This window comes from Rhinolophus hipposideros, assembly GCF_964194185.1.
Source record: "Rhinolophus hipposideros genome assembly, chromosome: 3".
Lineage (NCBI taxonomy): Eukaryota > Metazoa > Chordata > Mammalia > Chiroptera > Rhinolophidae > Rhinolophus > Rhinolophus hipposideros.
Genome location: NC_138049.1, coordinates 105,627,876 through 105,646,025, shown reverse-complemented (window position 1 = coordinate 105,646,025; position 18,150 = coordinate 105,627,876). Strand labels below are relative to the sequence as shown.

General features: G+C 47.7%; 2 protein-coding genes across 5 annotated transcripts; one reads left to right on the top strand and one right to left on the bottom strand.

Annotated features, from left to right (window-relative positions):
• Nucleotides 1-240: 240 nt before the first annotated feature.
• TAP1 (transporter 1, ATP binding cassette subfamily B member) lies at nt 241-7,943 on the bottom strand (the record flags this gene model as incomplete). Of its 4 annotated transcripts, none has more annotated exons than XM_081043513.1 (12): nt 241-880; nt 1,522-1,658; nt 1,919-2,081; nt 2,314-2,487; nt 3,060-3,248; nt 3,406-3,534; nt 4,369-4,566; nt 4,987-5,192; nt 5,956-6,086; nt 6,249-6,363; nt 6,850-7,079; nt 7,667-7,888. In XM_081043513.1, 12 exons carry the CDS (start codon nt 7,723-7,725, stop codon nt 668-670), a joined length of 1,944 nt encoding a protein of 647 aa, XP_080899639.1. In that variant the 3' UTR covers nt 241-667. The 4 variants fall into 4 exon arrangements, with proteins under 4 accessions (XP_080899639.1, XP_080899640.1, XP_080899641.1 ...); XM_081043514.1 differs by having other exon boundaries at nt 6,850-7,067; nt 7,667-7,854; XM_081043515.1 differs by lacking the exon at nt 6,850-7,079 and having other exon boundaries at nt 7,667-7,943.
• Nucleotides 7,632-12,953, top strand: PSMB9 (proteasome 20S subunit beta 9). The gene is made up of 6 exons (XM_081043843.1): nt 7,632-8,099; nt 9,966-10,033; nt 10,745-10,876; nt 11,491-11,620; nt 11,865-12,006; nt 12,552-12,953. The coding sequence occupies exons 1-6, from the start codon at nt 8,040-8,042 to the stop codon at nt 12,677-12,679; spliced, it is 660 nt and encodes a 219-aa protein (XP_080899969.1). The 5' UTR covers nt 7,632-8,039; the 3' UTR covers nt 12,680-12,953.
• The last annotated feature ends 5,197 nt before the right edge of the window (nt 12,954-18,150 follow it).

Below are 18,150 nucleotides of genomic sequence, written 5' to 3'. Positions count from 1 at the left end.
GAGCACAGCTGCTAGTGCCTTGGAGGGCTCTGTATGAGTCTGGCTCATCCTTGGGGGCGGGCGTGAGGGGATGGGGAAGTGGAGGGGCAACCATAGGAAACAGAACACTTAAGGGAAAAGATGGCACACTTAGGGCTGTAAAACATTGCGGATGCTGAAAGAGGGGAGTCACCCGGCTCCCGAAAAGTGCGCTGCAAGAGTCAGTGAGCTATTTGGTATGTGCACTAAAAACGCGAGACGCCACAGTACAAAACACCAATTTTATTATAAATATCAAGAAGCCACAGGGCATTTGGGGGCCAACAGATGTCTTTAGTCTTCTTGGAAAGTACCTGATCTTTCCTTTCTATATATTTTAAATATTTCTTCCCATTTTCAGAGTGCTATCCACACAAACCACGGCTCTAAACCCAGTTACACTAAAGTCATAAACCCTGTTTTCTCCCAGGAAATCTGCATTTTCAAGAGGAGCTTGGAAAGGAGGCAGGGGAGGAGGTAACATTCATGGCAGAATTTCAAGTATCACCTGGGGATTACATCTTAGAATGTCACGTCTAGAAGTAGCTGACTACTCTGCAGCTTCAGTAAGACCCTTGCTCCCAAATTCTCTACTATAGAGAGAAGAAAAAAAGGAAGGGAGATGGAGTGTGCAGGTATGAGAAGTCTTTCATTCTGGAGCACCCAACCCACCAGGAGCCTGCACCATGGTCCAATAGTGTCCCCTGTTTTTCATGAGCTGCTGGTGGGTTCCCGCCTCACAGATGGTGCCTCCTTCCAGAAAGAGGATGTGGTCAGCCCGCTCCACCAAGTTAAGACGCTGGGTGATGAGAAGCACAGACCGAGAGCACCGCTCGGGACTTTCATACAGGATCCGTTCCACCTGAGAAAAGACATGAACTCTGTCAGAGCTGGGGACACTCCCAGCCCAGGGAGACAACTGTTTCCAGAACTGTGACAGACCTCGCCAGCTTCTGCCAACAACCCCGATTCTATTGAAGAGTCTCCTTCTGAGTGGTTCTCTGTCAAACCTTTGACTTGTTAAGGACAGTTTACATGAGGGGGCAACAGTGGAATGAAAGTCAGAGTCCTATGGTGAAACCCATAAGAAAAGACCGAAGGGTACTGAAGAGTCTCTCTACCTATGGACTGTGAATTTTTACATTCTGTTTTAAGGAAGCATGAGCATTTCAAGTCAGACAGAGTTGAATTTTGGTCCAAGCTCTGCTATTCAACAGCTGAATGACTTTGAGTATATGCAGAGGACCTAGTCGCATGTTTGGCGACAATATATGCTCAATTAATATTAATATTAGGATGGTCTTTTCCTTATGTTTGGCTTCAGAGATTCAAAGTCTGTAGATAGTCTCTTTTAACTGGTCCTAGGCATCTTGGGGAGCAGCTAATGGGAACTGAGAATTGCAAGGACTGGTTTGGATGATTCTGATGTTAGTATAACTCATGTAGGATGGGTGAAGGAAGGAATGCCAGGTGGGGTAGGGCATTAAGAAGACCACTCCTCACCCGCAGCTGGCTGTCTGCGTCCAGAGCGCTCGTAGCATCATCCAGGACGAGGACACGTGGTTTCCGGATCAGTGCTCGAGCCAAGGCCACTGCCTGTCGCTGGCCACCTGATAGCTGGCTCCCAGCCTCACCTACCTCTGCAGACACAAAAGCCAAGGTGAGAGCCAGATAACCGCATGTGCAACACACACACACCAAGGACTGATGGACACGGCTGAAAAGGGAAGTTTCTGGGAAGATTAAGGAGTTCTGAGGATATGAAGATGAAGGAGCCATAGGGACGAGATCTTACAACTTCAAATTGATGTCAGTGGGGCAGGAGGAACTGATGAATAAAGGAAGGACTGCTGGGGTTTCAGTAAAGATGTCTGGATGGTGACATGAGTAGAGAGAGCACCTGTGTTGTAGCCCTGCGGGAATTCAGAGATGAAACTATGGGCTCCAGACTCCATCGCAGCAGCTGTGATTTCCTCCATGGTTGGCTTCTGGATTAGGCCGTAGACAATATTTTCTCTGAAACTTCTTCCAAATAGCTGTGGCTCTTGTCCCACTGCAGCCACCTGGGGCAAAACAGGACGGAGAGTCATGGAACAGGAGCACAAAAGTGGTCATATAGAGATTGAAGACTCAAAATCTGTACTGATATCCTACCACAAAAGTACACACCCTCTCACCTGATCACACCATCATCTCCACCCTAGGTCTCCTATCATTCCCTAACCCTCCATTCAGAGTGCTCAATGAGGGTATTCTTCTTACTTGGTGCTCCCCACCTTCCCCCTACTTGCTCACCTGTTGGTGCAGGTAGCGGTGTTCATATTGGGGAAGGGGCTTCCCATCCAGCAGCAGCTTCCCCCCAGTGGGCTGGTACAGATTCTGCAGCAGGGCAGCCACCGTGCTCTTCCCAGACCCATTGGGCCCAACCAGTGCCGTCACCTCGCCAGGGCGTAGGGTGAAGGTCAGCCCCTGGAGGGCAGAGAATCAATCACACAATAAGAGGCACACTGACGCCCCTAACCTTGAGCCGGTCATTGTCTTGTTACATAGCATGGTGTCTTACTCCAGGGAAGAAAGGAGAAAAGTGGAGAAATACAATAACTACCAGCCTCCCACACGCACAGACTTCTGTTCCTCAGGCATGATACCTCCCCAAGGAGTGGAGATGAGGCAAAGACTGCGCCCCACTGTGCCACACATTTGATGCCAGATACCATGAGAAAACAGAAAAAAATCATATTCCAAATCACAAATGGAAAGAAAAAGCAAAGATGGAAGGCTGGAGACACACATTTTGCTTCAGCAGTTCCCTAGGATGTGAGAGCTTCATCCCTGAGAGCCTCCTCTCCCATTTTCCTTGGAAATCCAAACTGGTTCTTAGGTTTGGAACAGTTTTATGGCATAGATGATGCTCATCTTGGCCTTGGGGACTTAGGAGGGATCTGTGTGTGCCTCGTGTGAAGCAGGCTGGAGGCAGGAGGAAAATTCAGGAGGGCAGGGTTGAGAGTGTGTTTGATGGCGCAGGCAGTGGGAGGTTGTACCTGCAGCACGAGGACAGCTGGCTGGTTTGGGTAGGTGAAGGAGACATCTTGGAACTGAACGAGGCCCTCCAGCTTTGAAGAAGTCAACACACCACTGGCTGGGCAGCAAGGGATCCGGTCCAGATACTCAAATATTTTCTCTGAGGAGCCCACAGCCTTCTGCACCCTGGGATAGCTGGAGAGTAGTACCTGGAGGGGAGATATGCATAGTGAGGTGGGGTCCAAACATGCTTGCCAGGGCTATGTGATGGGAGAGGGTAAAGAATGGGAGGAGAGTGACACACAGGGTGACACAGAGGGACAGGGCAAGGAAGACCATTGGGGAGTGCAACTGGGAAGGCCTCACCTCAACAGCTGTGGTGAACTGGATCTGGTAGAGAACAAACGTGACAAGGTTCCCACTGCTGACAGCCCCACTGGTCACCAGCTGCCCACCGACGTATAGGATTCCCACCTTCAGCAGCATCCCTGAGATCTGTGGAGAGATCACGGAGAAAAAGGATTGTGGTGGAAATCTAACAGCGGAGAACAAAGAACCAGAATCCTTAGCGTTAAGGAGATATAAAGTCCCTTTCCCCATGTAACAGCAGGACGCTCCGTACATAGAAAGGGAGAATGAACCATAGAGATGCCGTGGTCTTACTCAGTTACACGTGACAGAGTCACCATCATCATCACCATTACTGGCTTGTTTGGGGAGCATTGTGCTTGTCACAGGAGGCTTATGTGAATATAATGTAAGCTAATATTCATATCAAGAGCTCTGTAAATGAGGTTATAGCACTCCCACTTGTTAAAAATGAGGGAACAGTCTCAGAGAAGGTAAGCTACTAGGCCATGGTTACAGAGCTAATAAATGCCAGCGCCAAGCCAGGAACTTCTGCTTGCTGGTCTAGGCCTCTAAAGACACAGGTGCCCCCCGATCTTTGGCTTCTGCTATTCCCACGGCTCTCACTAGCACATCACACAGTCCCAGCAAGAAGCAGGCCCAGGTGCAGGAATTTCTGGCTCCCTGAGCACCCTCTGAGAAGCAAAGGAGGCTCTAGAAGGCATAGAATCTTCCTAAACAGGGGGTTGGGCAGATTTTGTGTGCCACGGAGAAAGAAAGCCATCTGCCAGGTGCTTGCCTAAAAGGAGGGAGTGGGTCAGGAAGCCTGAGTAGGGTAACTGAGCCTCAGGTTGCTAGGATGAGAATACTGAATCCCCCATTGCCCAGTGGAGGAGGAGTGTGGAGCCAGGTCATAGGAAAGAGAATGGAGTCAAGGTATGTTGGAGGAAGGGGAGCAGGCATTCATCTCCAGGTTCTCACACTAGTGGTCCAGAGGTTGACTGCATAGGCCAGGGCCTCCTTCTGGTTGAGTGTCTCCATTTCCTGCAGCTTTTGCCTAAACTTCTGGGCTTCAGCCTCCTCGTTGGCAAAGCTCCGGACTGTAGGCATAGCTGACAGGACTTCAATGGCCACCTGGCTGGACTTTGCCAGAGATTCCTGCACTTGTACTGCCAGCACCTATGGAGACATGTCCAAGCCAGGGTTGGCAAACCATAAGGGACACTAGTACCTGAGTTACCTGGTTGGAGAGAAAAGGTGAGAAGAGACAGAGGGACAGGAGAGAAGAGAAAGGGACTTGGCCATATCCCTGGGATCCTAAAGAAATCCAGAGGAGAGGAAAATGACTCAGAAGCGTGATGGGATCATGTTCTTGAGATTGGTGAGTGTAGTCTTAAAGACAGACGGTGGGCAGAAGTTAGAAAAGAACACACAGAGACCATGAAGAGTGAGCAATGTGGGAACACAGACTACAGCAGTGGGGAGTCCCGGGAACATGGAGAATCAGCCAGGGTGCGGAAAAGAAAGCCAAGAGGAACTGAGTCCTCCAGGTGAGGGAGATGAGGATCTGTGTAGGCTGAGGCAACTCCTTGGACATACCTGGTACCATTTTCCCAGCTTCTTAGGCAGAAGGAAAAGCAGAGGCAGGGAGATGAGGGTGACCATGGTGAGGGACAGTGACCCCCAGAGCATGAGCCCCAAGAGACACAGCCCCCGCACCAGGTACCACAGCAATGGGCTCAGCTCATCACTCAGAGACTCACTCAAGGTGGACGTGTCCTCTGTTACTCGAGATGTGATGGCACCTGGCAGGGGGTGGGGAGAAGAGAGAGGAGTGCATGATGGGCTCAGAGTGATGGGAAGGACCAGGAGTGAGCAGGGTCCAGGGGGAGGGGTGTCAACATGGTATTCTAAGGAGGCTGGGGAAAACAAGTCAGGGGTACAGGGGAGTTTGGGGGTCTCAATGCAGGGAGACTCTGTTAGAAAGGGAAAGTCTGGCCAAAAGCCTTCATTTTAATTATAAAGAAATTGACGCCCATAGAAATTCCCATTTTTCTGACAAATTTCTGTTGCTTAAAGAACTTGTATACCCCACACTGTACACATAGGCAGGAAGAGCTCAGGCTGGTTATATCACAGCTGGAGGAAAATGGAGGATGCTGCTAGAAAGCAGTCCAGGAAGCTTTGGGAATCAAGAGATGGGTTCTGTCCTCAAGTTCGTCTCTATCCATACGTGACCATGCAAGTTTCAGCACTTAAGAGGTTAGGCCTGGTTTCTTCTCTGTAAAATGAGGCAGTTGGACTCTGATATCAAAATGTCCAGGTTTGCAATGTTATAGTTTCTATCTAAATACATAAATAGAGATAAATTATGAAAAAAATTTGGCTGGAAAAACTAGGCTTTTCTGAAGGTAAAGAGTACAATATTTTGCTCTTGAGGCATACCAAGAATAAGAAATGGCAACGTCTATGCGAGAGAAAGAAAGAGGGAGATAGTTATAAGTACAAGGGGATCTCAGGGAATATAAATAGCATATGGATGTACAATGAAAGAGTTTCGTGAGAAACCTGTTTGGTTCTGTTGGAAAAACTCCGTTTCCTGGCGCAGGACAGCCCGAAACACCTCTCCCTGCAGGTGGCTGTGCACGTGGCCCATGGCGCAGTTATAGATCCCGTCAGCCATGAACTCGAGCACTGCGCTGGAGACAGACAGAGATGGAGGCTCAAGGGTCAGCATGTGCTCAGGGGACAGAGCAGGTCCCTGCACTTTAGACGGAAGCCTCAACTTCCACCTCCCTCTTTTGCAGCCCCCCCCCCACCACCACCACCTGTTCTCAGCCTTCCACCTTCAGCCCCCAGACCTGGCTATGGTGAGAATGCACATGAGAGTTATGTTTCGAGTGAAGGCAGCTGCTGCCTCATCTTGGAGAGTCCAGTCCGTGAGGCGGCCGGTGAAGAAGGGAATGGCCATCTCACCTGCGATGGGACAAGAGAGATGTGTCAGTCACAGATATCAAGTCTAAGCAGGCCAGCCCCAACCAGACCACCCCCTCCCCCCAGTATCCTGGAGGGCAGCCGCAGAGAGTCATCACACAACACAACCCAGCACCTGAGCAGGCCGGTTTGGAACTTAAGGCCCTGCGGCCCCACCAGACCTTGAGGAGTTTAATTAGGAAGCCTAGAGATCATGGAGTATCTTAACATACCCTTGTATGAAAAACACTGCCTCAGAGGAAAGGACGTGCCTGCCCCAGGAGGCCCAGTGAATGATGCCTGGGGCAGCACTGGAGTCCAGGACTCCGTTTCCCACCCAGTCCAGGAGTGGTCTCCTCAAGACCCGAGCTGAGTCACCTTTCTCTGACCCACATTTCCCAGAGCTCAGTAACCTATCTCACGGACCATTACTCTTGATTCCTGCCCAGTTCCCTAGCGTCCATCCCCTCTTGTCCCGAACCCCCTTACCAAGGCAGGAGAGGACCAACAGAACCAGAATGAACGGGAGGCGACGTATCTCTGAGCCCAGACATCCCAGAAGCCGTCGCACCGCGTCTCCAGAACCCCTGTGACCTCCCAGCATCCAAAGGCTCCGGAGCTTATGCCACAGGGCGGCTGCGGGCAGTGCCGCTGCGTAGCTGAGGACGAAGGCGTCCAGGCGACTTCCCCAGTGTAGTAGCCTGGTGCTGTCATTGTCCCTGGGGAACCCCCACGAGCTCAGCTCTCGGCACAAGGCAAGTCCCGGCAGAGCCAAGCCCAGCGCCGCCGCCAGTGGCTCCAAAGCAGCCAGCCATCCCTGGACTCCTTTGCTTTCACTCTTGGTGCCAACTGTTGCCCTGAGGACCCCACGGGTCCCCAGCCACAGCACTGCCCAGCGGCTCAGGCCTACTACCCAGACCCTGAGCAACGGCAGCGCGGCGGGCACCAGCAGGGATGACATTCCGGGCAGCGCCGGCCGGAGCAGCACCCAGTCGGCGACAAGCAGCAGCGCTGACCCCAGCCACGCGTGGAGCGCTCGGGAGAGGAACTGGCACCGGCACGGCGCGGGGGGCCCTGAGCTTGCCATTGGCGCGCGGGGGTCGCGCCCGGGTCCCCGCTGGGCCCGAGGCTCTGGGTGCTGTCCGGGTCTGTCCTGAGCGCGCGGGGAACCAGCGGCGGGGGCAGGGAGTGAGGGGCGGGCCGGGGCGGCGCTCTCGGAAAGTCCCGGGAACCGGCTGAGCCTGGTGGCGCGGACTAGAAGCGAGCCGTTTAGGGGAAAGGGAAAACGAAAGCGCCGCGGGCTCACCAGATCCTCCCACTTGCCGACGCGCCGGCCCACACTCTTTTGGGAGTGGCCGTTTCCATCAGTACTGAGGTTCTGGGAGGCTGCCTTGGTGCTCCCCCTTCTCCATCACGCACACCCGTCCGTCCTCCTTTTCTTGCCACCTCCAGCAGGACCCACTTGTCAAGACTTGGTTACCCCGCCCTGAGAGTGGGGCTCTTTGGTCACCTGTCTCCGGGCAGATCTGCCGCACACAGGTTAGCGTGGGGCGCTGAGCCTACGGAGAGGACGCTGGCGCCCCCGGCGGGCGAGGAGGAGGGGCGGGACCGCCCCGTGCGCGCAGCCGGCTGTCCCAGGTCCAACCAGTGCCGCGGGCGGCGAGGAGCGCGGCGCCGGGATGCTGCGGCTCGGAGCACCAGCCGGGGACCTACCCCGGGCCGGAGAAGTCCACACTGGGGTAATGAGCCTGGGCGTGAGGGTCAGCAAAGGGGTGCAGGAAGTGGGCGACGGGGGACTCTGGAAGCACCAAAGAGTGAATACTGATGAGAGACTGATGAGAGTGAGGAGGTAGCTTGTAGCACCCAGTGCTTGCACCGCGCAGTGAATACAGGGCGTCTGTTCTGAAGGGGATCATCCAGGGGTCCGCACAGGGCCTGGGCACGCGAGGCTGGTGGAGAAAAGGGTGCTTTGGCTCTTAGCTGGAAGCGTCAAGGGGAAGCTGCTCTAAAGCGCTTTCGCTTTCACTCTGGACTAGAGAGAGAGGGGCTGGTTAAATCTGCAGGGGGTTGAGGAAGGTGCAAAGAGATCAGGAAACGGTGCCTGGATGCAATAGGACATCATTTGGGAGAGGAGGGTATGGGCACTGATTGAGAAGAGCCAACTCATCACACAGACTTTGAGAAACTGGCACCTGGGTAACTCATAGCCCCAGCACTGATAATGGGGGGTTCCATGGGAGCCCGTGGTGCCCTTCCCCAGCTTGGCCCAGGAGGGCACCTGCTTGGCCCAGGTACTGCCTGCTCCCTTCCCTGTGCCTTCCCTCCCCACTCCCACGCACGTGCTGGGGGGCTTTGCCCAGGCTGGGCTCCTGGGGCAGATGGCAGCCCACCGCTGGCTGCCTTCTGCTCCCAGACTGTTGCTACCATTCATAGCTTGGGGGTACTTTATTACAGAGGAATAGCCCCGAGGATGGGGTTGCCCCTGCTCTCTGGCCCTCTATTCATGGTAAATCAGTATGTGAGAGAGGACTCATGGGCAATATCCTCCCAGGGCAGGGGGGAGGGGCAGCATACCTTATAGAGTGGTGAGAAAGAGAGCAATAAACCCACTTATAAATTAGAAAATCTCTCCTCACTGCCAGATGAGCAGCGGAAAATAGGAAGCAGAAGCCAAACAGGGTGGACCTGGGTTTTAGTCCTGAGTCTGTTATTAATTCTGAGTGACTGGATAAGTCACTTGCCTTCTCTATGACTCAGTTTCCTCATTTGAACGAAGGATCTTTATGCCCTTTTGCAACTCAACAGGACTAGAAAAAGTATAGCTTTATCCCTCTTTACTCTTCTTTAATTTCTTTTCTTGACCTTAAAAAGTCAGCTCAAACTCTCCAATCAAATCCTCTCTCAGTACAGATTTCTTCCCCTGACTAATGGGGTATCTTTTTGCCTCTTAATCAGGAATCCTTACATGAAACCTTTATTTTAAACTGTCTCATATAAACCTTTATTTTAAACTGCTTTCTTCCTTTCCTGAGATGTGGTCCTGCTGACCATGGACCCCCTCGGCGTTTTCCAGTGTTCAATAAACTGAAAGAGCTCACTTCTGACTAAGGGTGGGGGGTGCAGATGGAGGATTCTGGACCCCAAAAAAGACCTGCGCTTGTTTCCCAAGGTCATGGTAACTTGCTTCGCCAAGTCTGTACCATATCTGCACATACAAGCACATGAGGTAGAGTTAATTTACTTGTGGGGCTGACTCACCAGAGCTTGGAAGAGCCCACTAAGCCAAATTTCTGCCTCTGGGAGCCTCATCCCCACCTCTCTCTCTACAGTGGAAAAGATTCCACTTTGGAAGGTTGGGGCTTAGGGATGCAGTTCTTCCTGTATTGTACCACGGCCAGGCTGTGTCATTCCCTTGAGCCGGGAGAGACAATAGAGAAAATGGAAAGATGGAGAAAAAATCCTGTACTGGAGTTAGCTCTGGCCTGAGTTACTGTGTGACCTTGAGCCAGTCCCCTCCCCTCTCTGGGAACATTTCCTCTGGGAATGTGACAGGAGGGGATCGAGGCTGTTCTTGCTCCGACATTCTATCCTCTGTGTCTCTGCAGACAACCATCATGGCAGTAGAGTTTGATGGGGGCGTTGTGGTGGGTTCTGATTCCAGAGTGTCTGCAGGGTAAGTACCAGCTTTGGAAGAAACCTAAGGGCCCCAAATATGCATTTTCCTTACCCATTCATTAAGAGGCTGGTGAACTGGAGCTTTGGAGAAATGGAATTAATCTTTCAGAAAGGTTATTAATAAGCTATTAAGTGGGTGCTTGTGTCTCTGAATTCAAGGAAGATCGTACGGGGCCTGAATGCTACGTGGCCTGTCCCTGGAAGGAATAAGATCTGAGAAGGGGATAGTAACAGAGATTTGAGGGGCCCTCGTTCCATCTATAGTTAGAGTCAGAAAAGATGGTTCTGACAAGATGAAATTCTGGTTTCTCATCTATCACATGTTGAACTAATTTTGTCTTCTTCCTGGTCAGTTTCCTAACATGCAAAATGAGTACATGGGCTTAGATCAATATTACTTACTTTATGTTTAGAACACATAACTTCCTCAAGATGGTTACTAGCAAAGAAAAATGATGAGGAACATTAGTCTTAACTTAATATTTTTTATTTTGTTATAAAATCTGAGCCTAAAAAATAAGTCTAATTTTGATTACTTGCAGTGTTTCGTTTACTTCAGATGACTGTTTTGCTCCCGGCTTTAATCCGACCATTACATTTCGTGCACGCCGTGGTCGTTCTCTTGTCAAATAAATATGAGGAACATTAGACAATTAACCTCAATCTTTTTGCAACTCCAACACCGTGATTGTCGACCCCTTCCTGACAGAGAGGCGGTGGTGAACCGAGTGTTTGACAAGCTGTCCCCACTACACCATCGTATCTACTGTGCTCTCTCGGGTTCGGCTGCTGACGCCCAGGCCGTGGCCGACATGGCTGCCTACCAGCTGGAGCTCCATGGGTATGAAGCTTTGGGGTCCTCACACTACACCTGCTAGTGCTCCCCCAACCAGGGAGCCCCCTTAGTGTCCTGTTCCAGGAGCACTGCAGTGGAAAATGAAAAAATCTTGTTTTGGCTCCTGCTTTTATTAGCTTTTAACTGGCACTTGAATCTCTCAAGCTGGTTTCTACATCTGTAAAGTGGGGATAATAGTACCTGCCCTCCCTCACCAGCTGGTTATTTTAAGAACCAAGTGATATAGGTGAAGGCAGTTTGAAAACTAAATCACTATCCTGATATTAATAATGAGAAAAAAATGATAATGTGGCCCACGTATCAGGTTACCGTATGAGAAGTAATGTTTATCTGCTTTTACCCATAAGCGCAGGGCCCCCTTGGAGCCAAGAGAGTTATGTGATTGGGGGTGGCGGGTGGGACAGAGGGGATATTCGAGATCTTCTTATCAATTGGCAGTGTGAGACTCAGGTTCCCCTGCACACGTGGGAGGGGAGCTGGAGTTTGACCCTATTGTAGCTATAGGTTTCAGGTGTCACTTGGCAGGGATGATGGGAATGGCACAGGAGGGTGGAACTTCAGGAAATTACATTGACCCCTATTCCTAACATTTCCTTCAGGGTGGAACTGGAAGAACCTCCGCTTGTTTTGGCTGCTGCAAATGTGGTGAGGAATATTACCTATAAATATCGGGAGGACCTGTCTGCACATCTCATGGTAGCTGGCTGGGACCACCGTGAAGGGGGCCAAGTGAGTCTCTCCCAAGGCACTCCTTCCCTGGGGGTTCCCCACGCCCCTCGAGAGGAAGTGGAGGTCTCATGTCCTTCTAGCAGTGAGCTCCAAAGACACTGCCTCTCTAGGCAGAGTACACTCTCCACCAATGGAGGTAGAAGATCCTCAGGCTTCACTGCAGAGTGTGGAGATCCCCTGCTTATCTCAGTGTCAAGGAGAAGATCGGTGCTTCTCTATTCTGACATGAGGATGCCTCCCCCAGGTATATGGAACCCTGGGAGGAATGCTGACCCGACAGCCCTTTGCCATTGGGGGCTCTGGCAGCACCTACATCTACGGTTATGTGGACGCAGCATATAAGCCAGGCATGTCCCCTGAGGAGTGCAGGCGTTTCACCACAGATGGTAATTAACCAAGTGGAAGGGTACCAGAGGGAGGGTTTTTAACGTCCAAAGGAAGTAGAGTATCAGAAACAGGAAGAGGAATACATAGGTGACCATTTAACTTAATGTCAAAACTGGGACACTTTTGAGAGTGAAAGGGGCAAGACAAATGTTAAACTAGATGGGATTTCAGGATAAAAGGCATAAACTTGCTGTAGACTGTTCTGACTACAGCAAATTAAGATATGTGGCTACCGTAAGGACCAGTGGTGTGCTGGAGCTGGCTTGGGCTAGCTCATGAGAGCCAATAGCTAAATATTCAAGGATCTGTGAGCTGCTTGCTAAGCTATTTATAACTTGAAATTGATCATGGTGGTCCTGAGACCATGGACATTAGGATATGCTACATATGAAGACTTCTTTTGTTTTAAGTTGATTTACCAGCACACCACTAAATACGTCTCTCTGGGAGATAAGTTTTGAGGTCTGAAGGTTGTATGGTAAGCATATGGATAGGAGGGGAAGGAAAAGAGTTTTGAAGCTAAGCCTCTCTTAACTCTCTGCAGCGATCGCTCTGGCCATGAGCCGGGATGGCTCGAGTGGGGGTGTCATCTACCTGGTCACCATTACAGCTGCTGGTGTGGACCATCGAGTAATCTTGGGCAATGAGCTGCCAAAATTCTACGACGAGTGAATCTTCCTCAGACTTCCTTATTTTGTAATAAACTCTTTGAGACCAGAAGTTGGCATGGTTGATGGGGAATGGATGCTCAGGGAGATGCAACTTGAGGGAGGGGCCTTCTTCCCTCCCAGACCCTTTTTATTCTTTTGCCCCCAGGTCTAAAACATCTTCCCTAGAGGAAGGAGGGCGAGGGTGAGGGCAGTATACTAGAAAGATGACAGGTCATCCTGTACTGAGTGATTTTGAAATATCAGCAACAATAAACATTCTCATTCTGATGCCCCAGACAAGAGGCTGGAAGTGAAGAATTTGGACTCATTCATTTTAGGCTAGGACTGACAGGTAGATAAGGCAGGAACACATGTGAGAATTCTCTAAGAGCACCAGCAAATTCACATGTTAAAGAATTCCTTTCATAATTCATCCTTCCACACTAGAAGTCAATACATGGTAAATACTTAAATTTTTAAAAAAACAAAAGCATTTCAAAAGGGGGCACTCATGAATTCCAAAGAATAACAATAATCAAGAGAAACTACATTTATTGAACCAGGTATTCACTAAATGCTTATAAACTTTATCTCTTAGAACACAATAAAACCTGTATAAGTACTACTACTACTTCTATTTAAGGACAGGTGAAGGCTTAGAAAGAATAAGTCACTCGACCAAAGTCACATTGCTGAGATCTGGGGATTAAATTTTACCATATGTCCTTCCTCTACTACTACATAAAACTTTCCATTCCCTCAAGCTTCTTATATCATCTCCTCCTTGAAATCTACAATAACTAGCCCAGCACATTCGTGGCCACTTACTGTGTTTCCCCGAAAATAAGACCTAGCCAGACTATCAGCTCTAATACGTCTTTTGGAGCAAAAATTAATATAAGACCTGGTTTTATTTTAATATAAGACTGGGTATAATATAATACACCGGGTCTCATATTAATTTTTGCTCCAAAAGATGCATTAGAGCTGATGGTCTGGCTAGGTCTTATATTCGGGGATACATGGTAGGAAGTTGTTACCAGATGTGTGAGTAACTGTAGGTATTAAACAAGTCAAGTTCTGATCCTATCTTTGCCCTGCTCTTCCTGAGTGACAGGCCAAATTATACTCCCACTGTGAGCCTTCGGTTCCTCTTCTGTCAAGTAAATGTGGTTTAGAGCTTTGACTTTCAGTGCCATTTTGCTAATAAGTGAGAACGAAGAGGTATATTTAACAGACATACTGGTAGGCTACCCAGGAGGCTTTTATCTGCTTTTCTTAATGGACCTCAGGCTAAACATACACATTCAAAGTACCCTAAAAACAGTCCTATGCCCTTGGGAGTGTGTGTTTGTTGGTGGTCGTGGGGTGGGGATGGGGGGGGCGACATTTAAAACTACTAGAGCCTTGAGTTCTTTCTAATCATAATAGTTAATTTATTTTGAAGTTTAAAATAATAATTTAAGAGCCTATCTCACCGGCTGATCACAATTACTAGAAACTGGAGAGTAGACGAACAGCAAGTACTAAAGGACTCTGAAAAGGAAGCAAAAGCTGGTGGGTTGTGAAGAGAGTCAAAACTCGGAGAGGCAACACCCCTGGAGTGGTTTTCAATTGTTTTCCTTCTTTCCTCCCACAGCTTTGCCCTGAAGTCAGGCTAAAGCTACATCATCCTGCCAAGGGAACTGAGGAGAGGCCCTGGTGGGCAGGAGAATATAGGGGAACCCCCGCAATGAGAGCCCTGGAGGAGGGGATTTCCTCATTCTAGGTGTGAGTCCTCAGGAGCCCAAGCTAACGGTTGAGCTGCACAGGCCTGTGACACGCCTGAACCAGCATGGCAAAGACTTAAACCTTGTAAAATTAGAAGGCTATCTTTGTCTTTAACGGCCAAAGAATTGTATTCTTATGCCTCTCATTCCAAAAGTGGCTGGAATCAGCTTACGGGACAGATGCCATTTAAAAAGAAGAAGAGAAATTGGGGCAAACAGAAAAATAAGTGCAGCCAAGGGATAAAACTAATATACAACATGAATATCTTAAAAAAAAAAAAAGTGGCATTCTGGAGCTGTCTTATACGGGCTAACAAGAGCAGATTGTAAAGTGTTCAGGAATTTCCAAAGGCAGTTGTTAACCATTGGCAGCTTTATATTGATCATGGTGGAAGTATTTATGCCACAGAAATCAGTAATGCCACAAGTCAGCTTTATTTCCTCCCCCAGAGAGCCAGTTTAATAGGACACATGTTTATCAGTTGACCATAGACAGGGGGGTAAAAAAACTGGCTCTGAGATACAGGGGAGTGAAAGCAAAGAAGGAAATGAAATTAGGTACAAGAATCAAAAGATTCAGTAAGAAAAAAAAAAGCCATCCAAAAAAAACGTATAAAATGTTTCAAGCACAGAACATTTACTGAAATAGAACAAGCACTATGTTGTAAAGAAAACTCCAATAAATTCCCAAGTATTAGTATCTTTGAAACTCTACATTCCATGTCCAGACTGTAATAAAAGTAGAACGTGACAACAAAAGGATACCTAAAAATTCTCATCGTTTGCAAACTAAGAAAATATTGATAAATAACATGGATTTAAAAGGAAGTCAGTCATAAAGGAAATTAACTCATTTAAAATCAGTAAAAATGTTACATATCAAATTTTGATATGTAAGTTAAACACAGTTAAAAACAGTACTTAGGGGCCGGCCCGGTGGCTCAGGTGATTAGAGCTCTGTGCTCCTAATTCCAAAGGCTGCCGATTCAATTCCCACATGGGCCAGTGGGCTCTCAACCACAAGGTTGCCAGTTCAACTCCTGGAGTCCCGCAAGGGATGGTGGGCTGTGCCCCCTGCAACTAAGATTGAACACGGCACCTTGAGTTGAGCTGCCTCCCACATGGCTCAGTTGGTTGGAGCGTGTCCTCTCAACCACAAGGTTGCCGGTTCGACTCCCACAAGGGATGGTGGGCTGTGCCCCCTGCAACTAGAAAACGGCAACTGGACCTGGAGCTGAGCTGCGCGCTCCACAACTAAGACTGAAAGGACAACAACTTGACTTGGAAAAAAGGCCTGGAAGTACACACTGTTACCCAATAAAGTCCTGTTCCCCTTCCCCAATAAAATCTAAAAAACCCCCCAAAAAAACAGTACTTAGAATGTTACAGCTTCAAATATATTTATTAGAACAAGATAACTTAAAAATAAATAACTTTAAAAAATTCTCCTAAAAATTCTGGGAAAAAAAGAATTGAGCAAACATAAAAAAAAAGACAGAAGGAAATTAGAAAGATAAAAAATAAAAAACAATTTAATAGAGAACTATGTAGTAAAGATTCCAAGAGCTGCTTCTTAAAAAAATATTTGTAAGACATTTGGACTTAGAACCAGACTGATCATGAATAAAGGGGAGAAAGAAATGAATAAACAAAATAGAGAATGAAAAGGAGAAAATAGGTACAGAAATAACAGATATAAAACATAATAAAGGGTTTTTTTGAATGAGTATATGCTAATGAATTTGAAAACCTCTGTGAGATAAATTCCTAGAAAAATTTAACCTACCAAAATTAGCAAGAAGAAACACAAAATTTGACTATGCCAATAAATATTGAAAAAATGGACAAAGTTTCCAAAGGCCTTTGATAAATTTTTTTTTTTTCCAAAATGCCCAGATGGTTTCACAGGTGAGTTACATCAAACATTCGAGGGATATTGACATGCGGGGCGGCCTGCGGGGCCTCGGTCCTGCTCCCCACATAAGAACAGAGGACGTGGTGAGGCCAAAAAGGAACACCCACGGAGCCGTAGGTAGGGGAGTCATACCACTATAGTCTCTCTGGCAGCCAGGCAAGACACACATAGTAGTAGCCACACGATCCACAGTCTGCCATTCACTTCTCTGCCTGCCAACCAACCAACCAATTAACGCAGCCCTGCAGCTACATCAGTAGCCAGTTGGCTAACTGGTACAGCTGATGGCCAACCAATCACAGTCGATGGTCATCCACTACCGGAGCCAGCACCTCCCCACGGGAGGCTAAGAGCCTGGAAACTGCTCTCCGGGACTCTGTCCCCACAGATATGCAATTTCTATGTATTTTTTTTGGAAAACAGGAAAAAGCAAAAGCGGCTCAGCTAATTTTATCACGCTAGCATGATCTTTTTTTTAAAAGAACAACGAACATTTATTATCTCACAGTTTTTTGTAGTTGGCAGTACAAAATGGTTTAATTGAGCAGTTCTTTGTTGTTGTGGTTTTTTTTCCTTTTTTTATTAGTTTCAGGTGCACAAAACAATGTAATAGACATTTATCACTTATATCCCTCACACAGTGACAACCCCCCTCCCTCCATCCACTACCCCACTGACATCGCACACAGCCATTACATTTCCACTGTCTCTATTCCTAATGCTGTACTCCGCTTCTTGTAACTATATATATGTAACTATATATATATACATAACTATATATAATTATATATAACTATATATATAATTATAGTTGACATTCATTATTGTTCAACTTCAGCTTCAGGTGTACAGTGCAGTGATCAGGCATCTACATCATCCCTGAGGTGGTCTCCCTAATAAGACAAGTGTCCATTGGATACCCTACAAAGTCTTTACAACATTATTGATTACATTCCTCAAATTGACTTTCATTTCCCTGTGGCCATCTTGTAGTTACCGACTCTGCTTTCTAATCCCCTCACCTTCCCCTTTATCCCCACCCCTCTCCCATCTAGCAACCCTCAGTTTTTCCTCTATGTCTCTGAGACTCTTTCTGATTAGTTCATTCATTTATTTCTTTTTTTAGATTCCACATATAAGTGAGATCATATGGTATTTGTCTGTCTCTGTCTGACTTATTTCACTTAACACAATGTTCTCTAGGTCCACCCATATTGTTGCAAATGGTAATATTTCCTTCTTCTTTATGTCAGCATAATAGTCCACTGTATAAATGTACCACAGTTTCTTAATCCAGTCATCTACCGATGGGCATTTCGGTTGTTTCCATGTCTTGGCTATTGTGTATAGTGCTGTAATAAACATAAGGGTGCATAAATTTTTTTGAATTAGACTTTTGGATTTTTCCGGATAGATACCTAGGAGTGGAATTGCTGGGTCATAAAGTAGTTCCAGTTTCAGATTTTTGAGATACCTCCATACTGTTTTCATAGTGGCTGCACTAATCTGCAACCCAACCAACAGTGCACAAGGATTCTCTTTTCTCCACATCCGCACCAGCACTTGTTGTTTGTTGATTTATTGATGATAGCCATTTTGACTGGGGTGAGGTGGTATCTCTTTGTGGTTTTTATTTGCATTTCTCTAATGATTAGTGAGTTTGAACATTTTTTCATGTCTGTTTGCCATCTGTATGTCCTTTTCAGAAAAATGTCTTTTCATGTCCTCTGCCCGTTTTTTAATTGGGTTGTTTGTTTTTTTGGAGTTGAGTTGAGTGAGTTTTTTATAAATTTGGAATATTAACCCCTT

Coding starts and splice junctions, on each gene's coding strand:
- PSMB9 (XM_081043843.1), top strand. CDS start 8,040: ATGCTGCGGCTCGGAGCACCAGCCGGGGACCTACCCCGGGCCGGAGAA. Junction 10,877..11,490: donor TACCAGCTGGAGCTCCATGG/GTATGAAGCTTT, acceptor CATTTCCTTCAG/GGTGGAACTGGAAGAACCTC. Junction 11,621..11,864: donor ACCACCGTGAAGGGGGCCAA/GTGAGTCTCTCC, acceptor TGCCTCCCCCAG/GTATATGGAACCCTGGGAGG.